The sequence below is a fragment of the Atheta coriaria genome, unplaced genomic scaffold, assembly GCF_025399875.1.
Source record: "Atheta coriaria isolate IRGN ID8LTWV9N9 unplaced genomic scaffold, Caltech_Dcor_3.1 hic_scaffold_4_pilon, whole genome shotgun sequence".
NCBI lineage: Eukaryota > Metazoa > Arthropoda > Insecta > Coleoptera > Staphylinidae > Dalotia > Dalotia coriaria.
Window position 1 is genome coordinate 5,702,512 of NW_027045446.1, and position 22,793 is coordinate 5,725,304.

General features: G+C 41.3%; 1 protein-coding gene and 1 long non-coding RNA gene across 2 annotated transcripts; one reads left to right on the top strand and one right to left on the bottom strand.

The window, feature by feature from the left end:
* Window positions 1–221: 221 nt before the first annotated feature.
* On the bottom strand, window positions 222–22,384 carry bs (serum response factor blistered). The gene is made up of 3 exons (XM_065300232.1): window positions 21,682–22,384; window positions 15,153–15,404; window positions 222–2,942 (listed from the first exon to the last, which is right to left on the bottom strand). Exons 1-3 carry the CDS (start codon window positions 22,105–22,107, stop codon window positions 2,376–2,378), a joined length of 1,245 nt encoding a protein of 414 aa, XP_065156304.1. The 5' UTR covers window positions 22,108–22,384; the 3' UTR covers window positions 222–2,375.
* On the top strand, window positions 8,089–11,104 carry LOC135790167 (uncharacterized). The gene is made up of 3 exons (XR_010547708.1): window positions 8,089–8,286; window positions 8,396–8,458; window positions 10,262–11,104. It is a non-coding gene; the product is annotated as an uncharacterized lncRNA (long non-coding RNA).
* Window positions 22,385–22,793: the final 409 nt, after the last annotated feature.

Below are 22,793 nucleotides of genomic sequence, written 5' to 3' on the forward strand. Positions count from 1 at the left end.
GATCTAAATTTATATCTACATTCATATAAGTAAGTATAAGCAAATGGAATCGTGGATACAGGAATAGATGTGGTCGGGCGCACAAACTAGGCTCCAAGAATGGAAAATTAACACTGTGCTGCTTAAAACGGAAAAGGCATATCAGACAAATTAAATTGGTTAATAAAATTATATACGCTTATATAACAATGCGAATGATATTTAAAAATTCAGTTAAAATATTTCCATTAAATAGTTTTATTTATAAATAAAGCAATTTTACAAAAATTATTACATTTCATGTCAATATTATATGTAAGGTTTTATTATGCATTCTTACATCCTTATATGTAGCACTTGTTTTGTTTAAGTTGTAAATGTAAATTAATATGAAATATTTACAGCTTAGGTTTGAATTCCAATTATGTACTTTGTATTGAGCATTTTGCATTTCCCATACTAAAAATTTGTTCGTGCAGAATGTTGAATTCAATATTTGGCAGTGGATTTGTTCCTAAAATAATCGTGCTTTCTTAAATGAATAGAAAATATAATAATTCGTGGATATGTTTTGCAATACCCTCATTCCATACTTTCCGAACAAAAATTATTTATCCACCACTCTACGAGATAAATTTTTCACTCGTAAATACAATTCTTTTCTGAAAATTTGTGCAAACTTAAATTTGATTATCCCAAATTTTAATTACATTCTAGTCTTCCTTTTTCTCAAAAAGGCACTTGCTCTAGGCATTTCTCCATCTCTCTCAACTATATATTAATACAATTTATTAACCAATTAACAGCAACGAACAAAATCGTATTAAAACACACAGCACTCGTTTCCTCCCTTCAAATTTGATCCGAATGGTTCATAAAACATACTCAATAAGTCACAGTGTCAGAAAAAAAAAACAAATAAAAATGAACCATTCATCAACTTAAACTATGTACGCATACGATACGTTAAGTGACTAGCAAATTGATGAAAATTATTTAAAACAATATAATTCTACAAATATAGATACGTTCAGTCGTCTTTTCGTTATTTAAACCATATTACACTGTATTATTTGGTATTTTCATGCTCTGTATTCTGTAATTTTTTTAAAAGTTAAGTACTCGTGAATATTTTCGGTCAGTTGTAGAGTATAGAAGACTGGATTTGTCAATAATACAAGTAGTAGGCCCAGTTTAAGCGTGCGTAATTATAAATAGCGCAAATCGTGTAAATACCGGCGCATATTTTTAGTTTAGGCAACAGTGTACGCGCGGGATGTTAAATGTATAGCAAGTTTTGCGTAATATATTGCTATACGTTCAAAAATAGGTTATTTACACCAAAAACTATTTTAAATTCCATCTACAAGAAACTTACTCACCGTACACACGAATTCACTTCCATTTGGTTCAGAAACAAAATATCAGACTCGCAATTTCCAGGATTTTAATATACGTTCATAGTGATCTTCAACACGTGTTTCTTTTGCCATAGTTAATTTCTATTTTTAAATTGTTCTTGTTTTAGACTATAATTGTGTATATTTCATCCCGACGCTGTATACGACATAAGTATAATAAAATTCATTGAGAAAATAATTCCCTGCGGCTTAAAATATTTTCAAATGTTCCGCCTGTCCGATTTTACATTTTCATTCAATCCTTGGCGCTGAATACGTTAAAAATTATGTACATGATGGATGGCTAATTAGCCCCACGTCGTTTAATTGCTTTCGCTAGTAATTTAATTAACAAATTAACGCGATTTTATGCAAAAGGTGATGCTGTGAGCGTTCCGGATAGAATAATTATTATTCAACTTCCCGAATGAAAAAGCCGTATTCTAATTTGGCAGAAATTTTGCAATGAATCACAAACGACAAACTTTAATCACATTCACAGTCACACATGCATCTATTTTTATTTCTGATCTTGATTTTATATTGCTTAAATCTATTTCTGTTCAAATTGGAATTTCAACCAAAAACTGAAACATGAAACACTTGCGACTCATTTCCTGTAACATTCTGTATCATTCAAAACCCAATCCTCATGCACTCTTGATCACAAACCGGGCGGCGCCTTCGGTTTACTATCGCGTATGTAACTCTTGGCCGGGGGCCAAGCCGCCGCTCCCGAAATACACACAAACACACTTTTTTATAAATAAGCGCCATTTTCTCACCGTTTTGGTCATAAGTCTAACGCTTAAACTTATCTTTCAAAATTGTTGATTAAAATTGATAAAATTCTTTGTTGTAGGTGAAAGAAATATTTAAATTTATTTTTGTGTTGGTCTCTGATAGCATATTAATCACCGTACGGTTTTTTCATCGATGCCGGAAAGGTAAGCACGCTTGCACGCGCGGAAATCGGAAACACGTCCTAGGTGCGCGTCACTTCCGCTTTGACAAATCCAGCTCGCCCTGACCGTTAGCTGCAGCCATCAGAGATAACGGTATCGTGATGAACTGCCCAAGTGTGGGATCACCACTATTCGCTAAACTAAATATCATTCCGTTGCTCGAAGGGGTTGCGTACATGACACCCTGCGGGGTTTGATACAACAAGGGCGAAATAATAGGTGTAGTAGTCACTGTTGAGCTACTACTAGTAGAAGTACCATTAGTTTTATTACCGTTTGATGAACCACCACCACCTCCTCCCCCAGCTGAACCTAAACTGGAAACTGTCGATGATCCTTGTACTGGTGTATTTGTCGATGTGGATCTACCCTCTGAAGACGGTGTCACTGAAGTAGATGAGGTAGTCCTGCTGCTGGAAGTGCTCGATGACAAGGTACGATTTTGTCCGGATGATGTAACTGTTTGCGAGGCGGTTGGTTTCGACGATTGTGCGATGATGGGCGACGTGGTGGTCGAGATGCGAAGTTCTTGCTCCTGATCGCCGCACTCGCCATCACTGCTATCGCCGGATGAATCTACCGTCGACATGTTTTCATCCTGGAACAAAACAAACAAGGCATCAGTAACGCCACACTTAATACTTAAGATGAGAGATGAGTATTTTAATAGTGACTATTATTGGTTTGCCACATGCGCACCGAATATGAAAAAAAAGTATCCGAAGAATTCAGTGATGGAATATGAAATAAAAAGCCGCCTAATGTGCAATGTCAATGTTTTTCAAGGAACTATGAAGATATGAAGATGAAGACAAGACTTCTTTGAAATCGATAACACTTCTTGTAACGTGATGTGCGTTATGATTAATTACAACGACTTACGCAGAAGAAATTCAATATTTAGTTAAGAGCAAGATAATTGATTATTTTAAGGCGTGTTCCGTCTGATAATTTGATTAAAAGGTATTTATGTGTTTCAAAAACAATTTCATGGTACAGTCTGCGTTTTCTTAGCGTAAATCTGTCGTGAGTGAAATTATCCAAAGTTGCAAACTGCAGCACTCCTTCGAAGCAAGATGTACACGCTGAACTCGCAGCGTCTGACAATAAACTTAGTAAATAACAATTAATTCATGTAATTAGTAGTCGATGCTCGATCGGCGATAGACAGACTCGTCGGATTTACGCGCGCACATCGACGAATCCGATACCAAATTCGACGCGCGGACAGGTTTGCGTCGCAATTCCAATTCCGATGGAAAACCGCCAGACAGCCTGGCTTTTAGCTCTCCTATTATAGCGTTATAGCGCGCGCGAAACGGCAGCTGGTCTAACGCCAAATGGGGAGAAAAGTGCGCATAGCGCATGGAAACGCGTGGAAACATACGCATGGCTCGCTACCGGCTAACGTCCGAGGACAAGAAAAACACCACGCGTCCCAGAGTAGACAAAAACGATAAAAGCATAGTTCCACGCGTAAAAACACTAAATAATGAAAATTTCACTACGACAACACACACAGCCACACAAAAGACTATAAAACCATCAACTAGCAGCTATCAACCAGCGTTCTAACATATAGCAAAACGTTGTTCTTTTTTCCTACTGTTTTTAAACGTTCATCAACCGCCAACTCTTTCGCCTTTTTCGGCACGTTTTTTTTCCTTACCTACGCCATGTTTATTGCCGCGCGCATTACAGGATAATACTCACATTGATAACATTATCTTGAGCGCGTGTTTTACACGAAATACATTCCCCTGTATTTCGCTGCAGTCGCCATTGGCCGCGCTGTTAATGTGCATACGGGCCGCATTCTCTCGGCGGTTTCTGCACAGGACGCGCGTCGGAATCTCGCGGCCGTCGCGGACGGACGATTTCTCAATTTTAGCATTTTATCACATACCGCACGGCGAGCCCACGACGACGCCGCAACGGTGGCGATACGCTCCTTTTTTTGTTTCTCATTCACCAACAGCAGACGTTCATCATCAGCATCGGCTCATCCAAGTCATATTAATTACGGTTTTGTACTCATTAACGCTTTGCACATAAGAGACGCAAAGAAGATAAGAAAAAACTAAGATACTAAACACATTTCCTTCGTGCTTTTTAAAGACGAATCGGGTAAAACATGAGAGAAACGCTGAATATGCAAATATATCTAAAATTTATGATTATTGTCGTCAAAAACCTGACGTTGATAGTAAATTAGAAAGTGTTTAGATTTTTAGATATATACTTTAATTAAGTTATGATAACTTATATTCGCGGAAATAGTTATAAAGCATACGATGAAACAGTTTTTTCTGCCAAATATTAACGTCTAGTAAGTTGTTCGTTGATTAAGTAAACACCAATTTGGGAATCATATTACACGTTAATTGCGCTTTGTCTAATCCTATTTTACACATGTATGAAATATTTCCTTAGGCGTTGGGGCGTTGGAGGTAAGCACAACATAAAACACGTGTGTATCCAAGCATACCCAACCCAACCTGCAGAAACAGTTTGAACTGTTGCGGCGAGGTATTCCGTGCAATATTCCACGGCGGGCTGCACTCCGCACTCGGCATTTGCATCCAAGAGCGCTGTACTTAACATTAATTAGTGTATGGGCGCAAATTGATTCGTAATGGTTCGGGCTCGTGTTGTGCTGATTTGCAAAATAGTTTCCTTTATTTCGAGCGCACCGTGGTGACTTCTTTCCCTTGCGCCACACACAAACACACATACACGCAATATCATACATCAACATGACTGCACAGCGGCCTACCTCTCCTCTCCGTACCACTAATAGTTTGAGCAATTCCGCAGACGAAGCGGTAAGATTTGTTTACGACCGAGCTCAAACGTTTCTGCAATTCAAGGCACACAGTCCAAGCAAGCACCAGCACCTTCACCAAGTCCGCACGTTGCTAGTTGAGAGTTGGTGAATTAATCCAGCGTGAAATATGATTACACAGACATATAAATATCGAAAGCGAGGATGACTCCAGGCGTGACATAATATAATATTAACGCGAAAAAATCCCGAGCAGTTCGCCCAACAAAAACTCGTACGCAGATAAATGTATGACAGAAATACGCCTAGAAAATCATGTCGTTTACAAACGCTCGTAAAAGTCCAAAAACCCTGCGGATGGCAGAGACCAGTACAAGATATACCAAGCGCTCACGCCCGTAAAACTAATTAAAAATACTTTTACTTATTCCATGTGCGCGCGCGGTGCACTTCGAATAAAACCGAAATCCGTAACTTGCGCTATAACTTATGTCTTAGATATTCCAACAGTTAACATCTTGCTGGTAAGGACGAGTACATCAATCAAATAATAAAGCCACCAAACAAAAATCCTGGATGACAAAGATCATTATTATTACGACTCGGCTAAATAATGACCATATTCAATATATTTTAAATTATTTTCAAGACTTAAACCGTGCCAAATAAAGTGGCAGTTATGTCAGGCGCGAAAAATACAACTAATTCACAAATCTCTTCAGTTTAGTCAGGTGCTTTCCGTATTTCGTCTCTTGAATGCATAAAGCGTGCATGTTATATGTCCGAAATGCTCAATTATGTTCAATAAGCAGGTGATAACAATCTGTTATCGTGCGTGGCGCGTGGTACACGTGGAGATCACGATCGCGAGATCATGATCATGCATGATGGTAATCTTTGGCGTAAGCACAATGCCCGGCAAGACGCAGTGCGCGCGCGCTCCCGGATTACCGGATTGCGTCCTGACGCGCCGCATTTTGTATCTGCCGGCATAATAGGTGCATGTGAGCAGGCGCACGCGGCTTTGCCAACAAACAAAACGCATCCGAGATTCCGAGGCGCAGAAAGCGCATGCTGCCCGCAGGAGGCTAAGTAATGGCCGTTTGTCGTACAATTACACCGAACAATAGCCATTATATTGTTATCGACCCGAAGTCGGCGCGCAAAAATATTGACTTATTATTGCGAATCGTCGCCGGCCACATTTGCTTACAACGTATCTTGGTTTATATACAAATTGTTGAAGGAATTCCACAATCAGGATGTGAGTGACTTAAGTCACATTAAAATAAGCAACGCAAAATAACAACAAATAAGCCTTGCTTATTTTTACCATTTCCTAAACCAACTTGATTGGAACCCAAATACGCATTATGGTTAGAAAATATATTAGTACATCTTAATTATATGTTATTTTGGGGCAAATTTGATGTAAAAACATAATTTTCTTATTGATATTGCCTGATTGAATGCAAATTTCAGCAAGTTATCGACACCGGTCCCAAAATTGGCAGCATGAATCAATCAGATGGTCCAGGCACACGGCCACCGCGACCACCATAGGTCAATACCCGAATTGATCAAACGTGATCCGGCGCCTAAAATATACACCGACACACGCTGACAGCCGGCCAACGCATTGGGCTGCGTGCAATACAAAGAGAATTACAGCCAAAGTCACGGGGAATCGAATCGTCTATTTCGAGCGAGAAAAGAAGGCATCGATGGACGAGGCCGAGACGATGGTGACGGTGGCTTCCCGAGTCGGGTAACAATTGGAAAATAAATATGCGCGCCAAGGCAGAGTAGAACCAGAAGCAGAACAAAACCGACACCGACACGTGCAGAAAGGTAGCAGTAGCAAGCCGCAGCAGACAAGAATGAAGCTTGACTTAAGTCCAAGCTGGACCAAAGCTCGATGTGTTTTTTGCGCGATCCTTCGTCGACGGCAACCGGGGCGATGGTTTCTTCGCCACCGAATCGCCAACACACACTCACACTACGCGCTTCAGTCCGCACCGCCGCTTGACTTAACTTAAGTCACTTTCAGTTTAAAGTTAAACTTTACTCTCGTTACGCGTTCGGCAGCTCGTTTGCGATGGCAACGCAATGATCATCAATGATCAAAGCGATCAGAGCCTCACTCTGGCTTCTGTTACGATCACTTCGGCTGCGAGGGACGATTGATTATTTCTATTAATGACGGCGACGGCGACAGGACCGAGCGAACCCTGTCTGTTCGCCGACGCGGTTTTTTCTGGCAATTAAACAGAAAGCAATGGCCGGTGACATCAGTCGCGATGGAAATTATTACGGACAGTTCGTCGAAGTTTACAAACAAGTCTACGCAACTTTCAGCCTCCGACGGCTGATACCACTGCTGCTGCCACCGTCAAACGTCGCAAAAAAAGCGATTGAGTTATTTTTAGAGCGATTTAATTAGTGCTCATCAATGCAAACATAAGGCACTATAAGAGAATACAGTTAATCAATGGTGAAAGAATAATTTTTACTTATTTTCGCAAAAAAACTAAATAAGGTTCAAGCAAAACTTGAACTTCAAAGTTTAAAATAAAAAAATAAATTATTCGAAAGAGTCAATAGCCTACAACACTAACTATTCCAACACGCAATTTAAATTAAATTTGATTTCTATTCAGTCCCAAAATGTATTCAAATTTAATATTTTCTATAAATTTCGTAAATATCACATCTTATTGTGCTTCTGATTTTTCCACCCTTTCCACCCTTCTGTTACTCATCAAGTGCGAGTAGGAGGAATTTTCCACAGCATAATATGCGGTGAAAATTCAAATTTGAACGCAAGTTGTCGCCGGTTAGCAACAATACACGTACGGGCCGTCCCAAATATGGTCGGCGGCAACCATCTAGGGACAAGAGCGATTTCCTCGGCAGCGCTCGATCGACACGCCGACCGCCACTGACTCATGCGGATAAGCCGAGTACCATCGCCAGTACACCATCGACCATCGCACCAGACGCGAGTCCTACCTGCGCGTCGCGCGTGCTCATTCGGCGCGCAGGTAGGACGATCACACAATCTTATCAACGCACGTCCAGAATTACGAACGAAAACAGAAAGAACAATCAAAAATTGCCAACGTAAATAAGTGAGTGCAAAATTTCACCACAAAACGTAAGTACGTTAATACTTCAATTTTTCCCTAAGTGCTAGTAGCTGACACAAATATTTATTGTAAATAAAATTAAACTAGACTTTAAAAAACGTATAACTTCCTTGGTAGATTTTGGACTGTCTGAGATGTCGACAATGCAGAAAATCAGATTTTTGTCAAAATCAACAAGTGGTGAGTACAAATCAATATAAATAAATATATCCAAAAAATCCACCCTTAAAACTAAACAGAATTGCTTTAAAAGTACATTTTATGAAGCAGTTGTGCCATTTTTATATCCCAGTATGTCTCTTTAAACTGTCCTAAAACTTTTTAATTTATATCTCCGCTCCTTTCCAACTTTTCCGAAAATTTTCTTCGCGCATCAAAATTTTCCATCATTTTGCGTGTTTAGACCCAGATACAATCGTGATACATTGATAATAGATAATAAATAAAACAGAAAAATCGTACACATGTTGCGTTCCGTCGCAGCGCGCCGGTTCTATTACAGACACGAGAGGTTGTTATTGGTGCGTATGCCCGAGACACGATCGGACTCGCGGAGCCGGCGCGACGACCCGTGACCACCTGGCGTCGAAAACCATCCACCCGCAGCGGTAGAGCGCCGCCCCCGCGTGCAAACCACCCTGAATGTGTTCGCCTCGCGTCAAAACACCCATCCCGCAGGGTGTTGCGCTGCGTGGGGCGCGCACTCCTTCGCAAGGGGATGAAAAGTCAACAGGTGCGCACCGCATGGTCCCCACTACATATACCCACCGACGGCTGGTGTATGTGTGGGTAAGCGTAGATGTGTTTGAGGATCGGACGCGAGCCGAGCGCAACTCGCGACTCTTGGTTTTGGTCAACTTTGACGGCGAGAGAGTTTTGTTGCGGGTTGAAAAATCGCGTCGGGCGGGCGGTCGACATCAAACAGCAACAAGGTACGTCGGTTTAAACTTTTACTCATTATTCATTACCTAACAATATTAAATTATTTATTAATAAATTATTATTCGTTTGATATACGAAATGTTTCATAATTTTTTTAACAAATAACATTTCAATAAAATTAAATTTTTAAACTTTACTTAAATATTGTCAGTCAATTTTTATGTTATCACAGTTAGTTCAAGCGCATAAAATAAATATTAAATCAACAAAACATACTTAAAAGATAAAAATATTTATGAAACGAATCATGACGACATTTTTCATTTTAAACTAAAATTTGAAATAAAATTTATCCGACGTCTCTTCATTTAGATTAACCACACGTCGATTGAATTATTATCCGCTTTGCTTGACAATAGTGATCCGTCGCATGGCAATTTTGCACATTTTGCAAAAAGCCACCTGCACATAATAAAACTCATAAACCTCGCAAATATCAAGGACTCTCACTCGTATTTGTTACACTTATTCGCGCCGCATATAAATGAAGTAAATTCGTAATTCGAAATTTGCGGTATGAGCAGTTCCACGCATGTTATGTACATTCGAGTCGTGCACGTCGTGTACATTGTCATTCGGTGGCGCACACCCACAAAGACCGGTAGCTCGCGCGGCGAGCGGCAATTATCGGCCGACAAGGCACTCAATAATAATAACAACTCGCTGGCATCCAACCAACCAGCGTGGACATAAGTCAAGCCTTGTGCATGTCGTGTCTCTTGCAGTCTTCTCTTAGTCCTCTTCCAGCAAATTCTTTTTGTTGTAGTTGTAGGTTGTAGACTGAACCCAGTGGTGTGTAGTACGCATGTAGTATTTCAACTTTACATGAATATGCATTGTTATATTGACTTAAGTGACTTAAGTCACCAACGTTCAACTCTCATCCTTGGTCTTATCCTTCTCCTCGAGTGCTTCGTGTCCTTGTCTGAAGCCAAAGCCAGTTCATTCATATGTTCATTCGAAACTCTGGCGGCTTCTGTAGATTACGTCAAAGCTCACGTACATATCTGTATGCATATGTATAAGTTGTTTCTGTTGCAGCCGAAGAAAGAAGCGTAGGCGTGATGCTTCAACCCATCGCAAGGTAAGAAGTCTACATCCAAGAACCCAAGAAGAAACAGCTCCGGGAGTGTAACAAAATGTTACAGTTTTTGTTCGTGGTTATACTCCATGTGCCATATTAGTTCGTAGTTATTTTATGATAGATTTAATTTACTTGATAAGTTCGGGCGATGTGCATTCATCATCAAATCTTATCTTTATCATAAGATATGTCATTAAATGTCAGAAATATTTACATTTACATTACTCTGCGAACATCTTGAGAAGTCTTTGAAATCAAGACGGTAAAACCAACAATTATAACATGGAACATGTATTGAGTACTCTTACTCTTCCACTCATCAGTTCTACTCGTCATGTGAGTGAAAAAGTTAACAAGTCGTTTTCAAGTAGCCGCTTTTAGTCTGAAACTCTTATAAACCTCAAACATCTAGTTCGCTTATCGCGATCGGAATAATGCCCGTCGGATGATGATTGACAGCAATCGGATCGCTATCGTCATAATTTTAAATTTTAATTAGCCGCCGTCTACAATTTCACAGACATTCCCCGACATTTATAAAGCGGTGGCTACAGACTAAATACAAAACTAATGTTAATGTAACAGATATTAATTAGGTTCGAGTACGAAACGAAGGGTAGCAGAAAAATACGCGAATGTCATCATCAAATGTCGCAGACACGGAGATGACATGGCTGATAAGCTTTAAATATTTGTAAGTTTTACGTTTTTTAATGATTGGATAATTTTCCGCTCGGAAACTTTTCATTAAATTTATATATTGTATTGTAATAAAAATTCATTTGCAATGTCGTACTGTATGTATCGTGTGTTTTATTTTGTAAAAAACCTTCCTGCAATTTTCATGCACTCCTAAATCAAGATTTTTAAAACAAACTTTTCACTTCCTTTTCGAGTCTTTTTGATTGAGAAAGTCAGATATATTTCACAACAATGTGAAAACTAATTAACACCCACTTGTACAAAATAAGAGAACCATAATGTAACACAGCTCTTAAAAGGATATTCGACAAATCAACTTCGAGAAAAACGCAATTTAAAAAAGGCTAAAAAATAAATTAATTCATTAATTTAATCTTGGATTTCCTTTCCCTGTCGAGCTGGGTTCGTGAAAATCACACACAATTACTGAATGAAAAGCTGCATATGGTTTTGGCTATTTGTGGATGTTGTTCACAATAATTAGTCGACTGATAAGGTCGTCATCACAAAAACATCCTGGGAAAATTAACTCTCGGACAATTTTACTCACGCATTAATCAAATCTATGATGAAATTGTTATAATTGACTTTGGTTTGATTCGAAACGAACAAAAATACTTCATAACTGTCTATAATTCAAGATTCTTGTAATTCCTATGCGTATTAAGAACGTACAACTCTTAGTAGATAGTACTATAATTTAATTATTCGTTTAGAAATCAAAATTCAATAAAATATAAAACATTTATCACATTTACGGAAAATTAATTTAACGCCTCATCTCATTCTCCACTCGATTGATGGCTTATAGTTACACTTCCAAATTCGTACCCTTCGCATATTTCGTCACAGACAGTCGTCATGATTCGTATAATAATATTTTAAGTTTAATATTAATAATATTCAAATTCGTTCGTAAATGAAACACAATAAAATACACACACAAAATAATAATAAAAAAACAAACATAAAAGACAATAATAACAAAATAGAATTCGCCCTTAATGCATGACGCGTTTCATAAACGCAAAGGACAAACATATTAGACGATTAAATTAATTAAATTATATTAAATCAAGTAAAGAGTTCCATGTGTTTTTGATTAGCTGATCAGACTAGAGAGCACAATTTAATGCTAGTTTGAAACATTTCTCATCTATGTATTGTACTTGTATCTATTCTCAATTGTTCGATCAACTAACCCTCTGCTAATTAATGTTAAAATTCTCCATCAGTGTCGTGCGTAATAATGGCACAATTATTAGAACTATTTAATATTTCCGCATTGAATGCGCGTGAAATAAATTCAATTCAAAATGGAATGCACTTTGTACACAATAAGTCATACTATGTATAAGTTATCAAAATAGATTAATATATAAAACTTTAAATCGTATATACACATATATCTTTTGAAATTTAATAATTTTAATAATATCAAATAGCCGCCGATAACCGTTTCGACGAACGCTGGGACAATAAATGGCACAACGAATTCGTTCAGATTCATTTTTCGTTTCGTTTCGTTCAGCTGCTGATAATTTCTTGAAACGGCGGAAATTGCACCGAAATCGAAATCAAAAATTAAATACTTATCCGTACATACACTCACGACTATAAATACAGCGAAACAAACAAAACAGATTCTTGATTTGTACTCACAATTCCCCCCATTCGTACTCGTGTGGTGATCAAGGCAGCAATTATGTGGATTCGCAATTATTTACAATAAATATTAATATTTAGCACTTTGCGCTTAATTATTGCATTATACTATGTATTATGTACACAAAAAGTCTTGCGCCCAGGATTAGAGTGCGCATCATCAAATGGACGAAATGAAGTGTGATTAGCACCTGGACTTGCGGGTGCAGGTTGCACTTTTGTGGTTATTTTTGGAAATGATATAGTTTCGTGTGGCGGCGCGCGGCGCCCGGGACATTGACCTAAAAAACGCGGCGCGGACACCAACGCACGGCCTCCCACATGACTATACCTGGCCAATAAACGAGAGAAAGATTTCGTAATACGCGTATAAATCCGTCGTGTGGTGGGCCGCACATTACGATTACCCGCCGATCTAACGATTTCATACAATATACTTTTGGCTCTTTTCTTGCTGCCCAGTTACAGCATCAGCAGTGACACACACTACGCATGTTATGTGAGCATGATATTCATGATCATTGCGTTGCAATGGGTTTGCAAGGTTTTATATCTTCGTGTTGGTGTTGGGCTTGAAGGTGCGTAACTGCAGCCGAAATTTCAGACTTTCACTTTGCTTATCAGTTTTCAACAAACCGGTTTAAAAAAATCAAATTGTTATAAACATTTTTCTTTGAGATTAAATTTTTCCACGACCAATGTTGCTACAGCTGCATTTTAATAGTATTTTTTATTCAACAATCACGCGTTGCCTTTCCGTTTCCTTCCAAAACCAACGGTGCACGATCCACCGACGTCCGGAAGTACTGACCGCTCACGACAATCGTCAAAAGACGTGTCATTAGGTGCCTATCCGATGGCCATAACAATCGATATAAATCAAGCGACAAATAAAAGTTATACGGCGATGATGTAAAGTATAAACACTGCCAACACGCGGCCAAGCATTTACAGTTTTAACAATGATACATTAAGAATTTAGATGGTGCATATCATATAATTTAGCCGCGATCAAAATGAATTTATCGGTGGAGTTGCCTTTGTCAACGTCGGCGATAGCGACAGGTGGACGCAAGCAGATTGCCGGACCCACGCAAAACAAAAAATGAGTGGCGCCTCGGTCAGATCTATCTTTACTCGCGTCACGGTAGATTCAACTAGCCAAAACACTGATATAATCGACGAATAGAGGTTTTAAAGTGACTCATATAGAAAGTGTTTCACAAAAAGACATAATTTAGCAAATTTAAACTGCTCGCAATTCGACTAGACGCGTAAAAGAATAAAATCTTAAATTAAATACGGTTTTAAACTTGTACGAAAGTTGAAAATATATTTAATTTCTTTTGTTTCTTTTTTTAAATTTTATTGCTTTTTGTTTGTACTCTGTGTCTTTTATGAAATAATTTTATTGCAGCGTAGGTCGTCAAAAACTCGCAACATTTACTCTTGTAAAGTCTCTTAAAGTGCTTGGTTGTCTTTGGATTTAACCGCTTTAAATCCCAAGTCTGAAGAAAACATGAAACTATCGCGCTGCTCGTGCGCTGTACATTGAGCATGAAATATTTCAGCACAATTGGACGCACAATGCGCAATGCAAACCCAACGCAAATGCACGCACGCATCGGATAAATTCCGAATTCAATCAATGCACACGCAACCTGCAACAGCCAGCCAACTACCGCATCGGGTCTCGTGTCTTTGGGGTCTCGGTCGTCTTGACTTTCGATATCTTTTGACGAGCGGAAGGATTCTCGAGACGCGCGTGCAGCGCAGCACAATGCGCACGAGATGACTCCCGATGCGGTTTCGTAATTTAGTGATGCTGCGCGTACATGACGCTTTCGCCTCAAAAGAGCCAAAGAACATCGCGATGAAACTGCTGCTTGCAAGTGTCAAAATTAACCCGAATTTCCGCCAGTTGCGTAATTGTTACAGGACGCAAAGTGTCGGGGTTGGTGTGAATCGCCCTAGAGTTAGATCAAGAGGCATAAAACACCCGAAAGATGCTCGGGAAGATGAAACATCTGTTCGGCGGCGCGCGGTGGGAAACAAAATAAATCTCGCGTGTGCCGGTGCTCCCGATGCGTGAGGTCCACGTAGTCGGCGCGATGAATTATTCAAGCGCTTCGTTCAGACTTTTTCCGCGCGCGCGCACACACTCTCACACGATAATATGATTGGCATTTTATTCTAAAAATAAGTCGCGCGCGATATTAATTGACGCGACTGCAGCCCTAGAGCGCATGCGTAAGACGCTTATCGCTGATGCGACATATGCGAATGCGCATGCGGATGCTGCGGATGGCCGTACCCTTGATGAGGCGGTAACGGGCTAGGGCACGCCTGCGAGTAGCCGGCATGCTGCGGAGACCCGCCCAGCCCCGCCAGGTGGCTCTGCTCTAGGTGCGAATAATGCTGAGCGCCTAGCGAGTGCGCGTGCGCATGCGCATGTGGCGAACCGTATACCATTTGCCTTACTTTCGAATCATCGTCGCTGATGTTGTAGGTGAGCTCCGTCTCCTCGAAGCCGGTGGCGGACATGCGTTGATCGCCGCCGGAAGCGCCCCCTGGTGGATCGGGACTGTTGAGGCACGTCTGGATGAGCGCCTTGCCCGCCTCCGAAGTGATCATCGGCTGCAGCTTTCGTGTGGCAAAGGTGTACACATGGCCCGTCTCCGATGCCACCAACAGCATCACCTGCGTGCCGGTTAGCGTCGACAACTCGTACGCCTGCAAGCAACAAAAAAAAAACAAATAACAAATTATCACCCAGTCGGCGCACACACATCATGCTAATTGGTAATTAATTAAATGAAATACACCACATTGGAGCCCATTGCTCAATAGAAACAAATTTAATTAAACTTTAACTCGATTCGAGCCGTGCATTGAACACTTCATTCAGTAGCAGCATTGTGCAAGAATCTTATTAATTAAAAAGCTGAAATGTTAATTGCCGCGTATTAATTACGCTCGCAGTGAAAAACTACCGACGCGTATGGCTAATGAGTTCAACTTCTGGTTCTTTATTTTATGCCACCTCAGATACAATACATAAACTTTTTTTTAAACTACTAATCACCAGATGGCGATCTACCCAAAAATGCAAAATAAAAAAAAGAAAGTTTACGTGACGAATCAAAATGACACAATACATTACAATTAGTCATTGTTTGCGAAAAATTAAATCCATGAACACACACTTCACACTCCCTGATTTTCACAAAATAAAGTACAAAACGTTTACTTTAAAATAACAAAAAGAAGATGTCGTGTTACATTTTTTGGCTACGTTCTTGTATTCATGCGATTGTTGACTGTGTGCACATGTGTACGTGTGAGGTAAACACCAGGCGATGAGTCAACAGGATAGTGTGGGTTGAAACTGTTTCAAATAACATTAAGAACACATCGCGGCATCAAGCCATCAGCCGAAATTTGCGAGGATCGCTCACAGAATGTGAGAACGCCACAAGAGAAACGCGCGCGCAAGAGCCGCGCATGCGCAGCAAGTTAAGCAACATTGCAAACTTTACATCTATAAAGTCGTCATCTGGTGAAAATTATAAATTAACAACATGTTTAATTCGCCAATTCAGCCGGGCATGGCAAAAACGATAATTAACTTTCGGTTCTCTCGTACCACGCACTCCAACAAGTCATTTAAAAACAGTTGAACAGTTATCAATCTATTAACATCAATCGGTTTTTAGTTTTAAGACTTCAAAGAAGTTGTAAACAAACCTACACTTGTCCCAATAAATGGCTATCTCTCTTTTATATGTGTAATAAAATTTTACTCCAATAAAAGGACATTTAAATTTAAAAGAATATTTTATTGTCTCATAAGAAGAACACGTAAGAAAATAAAGAACAATAAATTCTAATTAAGTGACATTGGAATGGATATAAGTTCCTCGGCAGCGTTTCAAATCGATTAAAAGTGCAATTGAAATGGATCTACAATAATTTCCGTATGTGTATCAATGAAGTTACGTTTGAGGAAGACGCTTCGCACAAATGGGCATCCCTCTCCGTAAAAGCGTTTTCGTCTCTTTTTAAGGTGCACCCAAGCACGGAGTAACGCGCGTCGTACACGATGTAAATCGCTTGCGGTTTACGTTTTACGCGCTGACCAAAAACGACGCATCTATAAACGGCCGAACGGCGTCGGTGCTCAATGCAGTGTGAATGAATTGTTTTTTCCACGTATATTTTGTATTTGGTGTAAATGCTGATATGCCACGCGCCACTACCAAACTCGTGACGACAGAGAAGACAATAAACGTAACTGCATTTAGTAAATGTAAAACAACTCAATTAACATGATTTTATAAACGTGCCATTATTATATTTATATTGATAGTAAATATGTGGAAATAATTTGTTAATAATTATTAGATTGCACCTCGTTTGATGTGTTTATGCCGCACATTCCCGCGAAGAGGTGATTTATTGCAAGAAAGTTTTATTAATATGGGTCTTGCGTCCATTAATTTTAAGCGTTCCGCCGCCATCGACGCAACATGAAGATCACATTAACACAATAAAACTTTTCAGCTCTATGCGTTCATCATCAGTTGTGACATTAGTAGGTCTGTGATATTAGCTCAATCACGAGGAATTTACAACTTTTATAAATTCCGCATGCAATCAACCATAATATCGTCTTATATTTCGGCGCGGTTCAAACGAAAACAAGAAAAGCTAGCAAAAGTTGAAGTGTTCCCTCATTGAACACGAGGAATTCCTCGTAAAGGCAGTGCCTTCGATTATTTATTATTATTCGGCTTTGGCCAATAAAGCGCGCATAAATTGACTTTGCCCACATTATCAAAACCAATATCGATGATAAATTTTCACCATCAGCACTATGCGAAATAGCGGGTACATCAACCGATCGTCTTCCACCTTGAAATGCCTACGTGTACCTGCTGTACGGCACCGCCGAATGCTAATTATAATCGGCATGGGCGGAAGGTTAGGAGGTTTGTTCTCGTTCGGTGCGCATCGCCGGCTACCAGCGGCATACGGGGCTCGCTATTTACGAGTAAACCGCGGCCGCGATATTTGTTACGTTAATTATTACTTAGCGTAATGGCCGTTTATTAGCGATACGCGCTTTCCAATTTGCATCGAAACGCGGAAGGTAGGTGCCCATCTCATCTGCATCTTTCGAGTGCGCGCGCGTGGATAATGAAAAGCAAAATTAATCGATAGAAGGTATTTATACTTTAATTAATCCTGAATGTATAGGACACAATATGTATGCAGACTACAAGGAGATCATTCCAGGGTTAATTTTATCTATTTTATGCACTCGGATTAAATTTATAGACACAAAATAATAGATTTTCGCCCTTTTGACGACCATGTGGTCAAGTCGCGGGCCGGTAAAAACGTGCGTTCCGCATTTTGTAATATATTAATGCCGAGCGGGTTTCTCGCGGACCTCCGAAGCGCGGCGTCGGCGTGCAGCTCTTCCACTGCTCCGAATAAAAAGTAACGCGGGCCGCACCACAGATCAACAGAAAAAGAAAACACAGTTACAAGAAGCATCCAACTACCAACATTCTACATGACTCAACCGGACTGCAACCCGGTGAAAAGCCAGCAAAGCGTATAAAAATCAACAAGAGTTAAAACAAAAGCCTCGCAAAATGAATCGCTCGACGCGCGCAGCACATGGCATACAAATGTAGCCAAATGCCACACATACCCAAACAAAATTATGTAAAAGCAGTGTACGATCCGCGCATCGCGAGGGCGAAAATTCGTTAGAAATGCACTTAAGTCAGTCGCGCGCGCGGGCGCGCTTGAGTTAATAAATCTTTTCGCGGCTTTTTGCGCGGCGTGCAGCTTTGGAAATCCGTGGCTCGCGCGCTGGGCCACGGCGTAAGTCATGCGTGCGGCTGAAAAATTGCGCGGAATCTCGGCGGAACCCGCCGGATAGCGCCGCGCGGCGGATTCCACGCGTCGGCCGCGTATTAATATTAATCTACCATGTCCGATGCGCTCGTGCATACGTTTAATGAGAGGCGTTGTTGGCGCAAAGTGCGTTACATTAGCGTGCATGCCGCCAACCGCGCGAAGATATTGCTGTAATATGTGTACAAGATATCTCGTCAAATGTCCAAAACCATCTGCTGCAATAAAATTGTCAAAAGTCCCAAATAAAAGTACACATAAACATTCAAACAATTCCTAAGATAGATACTTATATTCTCGGTAGCTATTAGTCTAATAGTTTTATTGGAAAGCAAGATACTAGTTGATAAAGTGCGCGGTCTTTAATTAATCTTTCAAGTGCAGATGAGGCGCGTCTACGTTTTTTCCGATCGTCATTCTCCATCAGAGCATCGCCGACCGAACGACAATGAAGCTCTTAAAGGCTATCGCTACCTCACACTTCAAGGACCCGCAAAAACCCTTCGTCCCTCGTCCTCGTCCTTCAATCAAACGACTGTTGATCATCTATAACTACCACTTTTTCACGCCAGAAGCAGTATAAGTTGGTAATGAGCACGAGAATAAGCATCATTCTGCATACATTAAATTAGTCGCTTTTTTTCTCATCCTTGCTTTTGACATAGCGGCACGAACGCATGCAAGTCAGGATAATAACAATAATTTCATGATTATTTCAACCACGTCCGAGCGTCATTGTATCGTGCACGCTCCACAAAAGCAGTCCGTCCGTCGCCTCGAATTACCAAGAAATTTTCGGCCTTTTAATTTCTAGTCTCATTAGCGATCGGCTTGATTTGTCTTAGTCATCTTCTATGATGTGTACGCACACTTGGCTGATCCCACGTCAGTGTTTTTAAAACTCATCAGATTCGTGTTCTCCAAGCACGTTGCTCGCGCTGGGAATTATTGGCCGCTCAGCGTATTTAACTATCAACTGAAAATTATCAACAAATTGAAGCGACGCAATCGAACAATCCGAGCGGAGCAATCAATTGGAAGCTGGGATCTTCGAAGAGTCATTGCGTTAATTCGTCGTAATCGCACGAAATCATCGCACGAACAGTAAATATTTAAAATTTCGAACGCGCAGCAATCCTTGAAATTTAATGTAAACCTCCAGAGGAGTCCGACGAGTGCGTTAATTACTTCTTGGGCCCAGCGCACCGCCGACTTCACGCTGATGATGATGTCATTTTAAGTAGGTAGGAAACATGTGTGATTTTATCAGGGATTTCAAAATCGCATCGGCATCGGCCTTCGATGAGTTTATTCTAGATTTAACCACCAACAACAACCAACTCACACGTTTTTATTGATGTACGTCAAAAGCCTAATCAATTTTAATATTCTATATATGTATACGAGAAAATTTCACAAGACATGTCTTCATATATTGATTAATGCAGAATTGCTTCAAATGGGTCATTGATTTTTTGCATTTTTTACGTGTTGCACTCGGTCTAATGGCATTTCTTTGTTTTTAAATTATTGAAATGTATGCGCAATTATAAATAATTATTACAAATATTTACTGTGTCGAGATTCGATTAAACAATCTTTAATTAATGAAGAAATATCGCCAACCCAAACCGACGCGCGTAGAGGTGTCCGTCGAGTATTTCATTAACATTTTCATTGAGCAACCGAGCCTTTACTTTGCTTGCTGTCTTCTCATTAAGCGCATTATGCCGGTGTGGTTGAAAAACCATACGATGCAAGCGCGAATTTGCTCGCTGCTTGTTTGCGTCGCTTGTAATGCGATTTCAATAAATCAGACGCCCATGCAGCGTTTAATCGAATGACGTCGACGACTTCATACTTCATAGCGAGCGGCGAAACATAACGATATGTACGAAATTCACTCAATGCATTTGTCAACTGCAAACAACCAGAGGGTCAGAGGAACAATTTCCATAAGACCGCAAGCAGGACCGTTAAACCATAAGTTCCATACTGGCAAATGGTTTGCTATGGCGACACGCGATGGGATGAGAGAAGACGCGCGGGTTCACACTTCCGTGTGTTCTCAGGCGTTTCCCCATTATGCGCGCGTCAATAAAAAGCGCAATCATCCGTGCCATCTCGACAAAACCCGCTCTTTAATATGATGCAATGTGATCCTAGAAAGATCATGGGAAGGCGACACGACAAAACTATCAAACAGATGGACAGCATACTAATATTCTTTCAAAATTGACCAGAAAAAGATACAATATGAAAATTTCTACCCAAGAAATGATCTAGGGATGATTAATTTTTTGAAACTATTAAAAGAAACTATAACATGACAAATACTCCCAAAAATATAGATGTGGATGATCTCCGAAAATTTTGACCCTGATTGAAAATATACCCGCAAGCGTACATCACTAAAAAGTGAAGTATTGGGTCCGCAACGCTCGCGAAATGTAATTACGCCTGAGATATGACCGGTTGGCGGCGTCGGCAGTGTGTCGGCACCAGGCCAACGGTCGGGATCCCTATCGGCTGTCAAAACGAACATATGTTCGTAATTTGAATGGTATACGAGATGAACACGATCGCGCGAGACACAACATAACGGGCCCGCAGCGCCACAATGGATGCCTCCGATGCCCCGTGAGCGCGCCGCGGCGGGCCGCAATTATCGGAGTCACGTGTTAGGAACGGCGCGCATTACGGCGGCAAGGGGTGGCGGAGAACGCCCGCCGCCGCCGTCCGCAGCTAGTTCACCCCGAGAGTGACGCCCTGGCGGTGCGCGACACCGATTCGCACACGCATCCGAGGGTAAATTCGATAATTGCTCGCAGATGCATATCACGGCTTATTTTTTATGCCCGACTGGTCGGAGAGCGCAGCTCGCGCTGGTGCGCAGTACGACTTGTGCGCACCGCGCGGCTTCACGTGTATGCGCTACTCGCAGTCGCACGCATGGCTTCGCAGCAGGCAGCAGGAGGAACGTAAACAGCAGCGCGCTGTGTGCGCAATGCGCCTATGTCTATGGTTTGAGGTTAGGCGACAGACACACTACACTACAACAACTGATAGCTTTATTTACCTTCTTCATAATGCCGGTCTTTCGCTTGGAAAAAGTGGTGTACCGCCGCAGCTTGTTCTCGATGTACTCCATTTTAATCTTGACACGGCCCTTGGTTTTCTTGCCGTTGCTGGGCGGCGATTTCTTAACCTGCAGCGCACCATAGGTGTCATCGTTCATGTCCTGCACGCCGCAAGCATCCAGGCCCATCGCCTGCGAGGTCATGCCTCGATCGTCATAACAAACATCCGACTTGATTGCCACTCGCCCGCCGCCACCGCACGCACTCGGCACCATCGTATGCCGCGGTGACAACTGCTGCAAGCTGGTGGACGGCCGGCCCAGGGCGTTTGGATTACCGTAGATCTCAGGCGCGGTTTCGCCCGACAGCAGGTTCATGCTGTAGCTCAGGTTGAATCGGGAGTCCCTCCCGCCAGGCGGTTCCATGCTGCACCACAGTTTGAACGACTTGGAGAAGATCACCAACTATAAACTCGTGATAGCACACAAAATGTTTCGCCTTCTTTTTTCTTGGTTAGAATATTGAACTGTTGATGATGTTGACGTCTGTTACGGAATCACTCTCGTGCCACTCGTGTCGTCGCTCCTTGGCAGCAAGGAACATACACACAATCACAGCTGAGCGCACAATAGAATCTGATACCTCGAGCGGCGCGCACGGTCGACGGCGACGAGCAGACGACACGACCGCGCCTCCAAACGATTGCGTCTCGTACCTGCCAGGCGCAATGCACCAACGCGCAGCTCGCGACTCCCCACAACTCGTCGCGGTTCCTCACCAGAACCTATTCCAGCTCTCTCTAACTCCAAGCTTCTACATTTATCCATTCAACTGTTTATCCTTGTCTTCTCCGAGTGTACACGATCCGCGAGCACGATCGCACGCGCCAACTTGAAAAGTATTCTCGCGAGCTGGGCCTGGTTGTTGCATCCGTGATGATATCCCACGTAAGAGCCGACTTCGACCTAAATAGGTCCAGACTAATTACTACTACGTTTGGCAGCCGCCGCTGAAACACCGAAAAGTTGCTGCCATTCCTGCTAAAAATAGTGCGCCGCTGCTGGCGCACTATCGAAAAGTGGGATGTCGGCGCGAGCCGCTAGTCCAACCC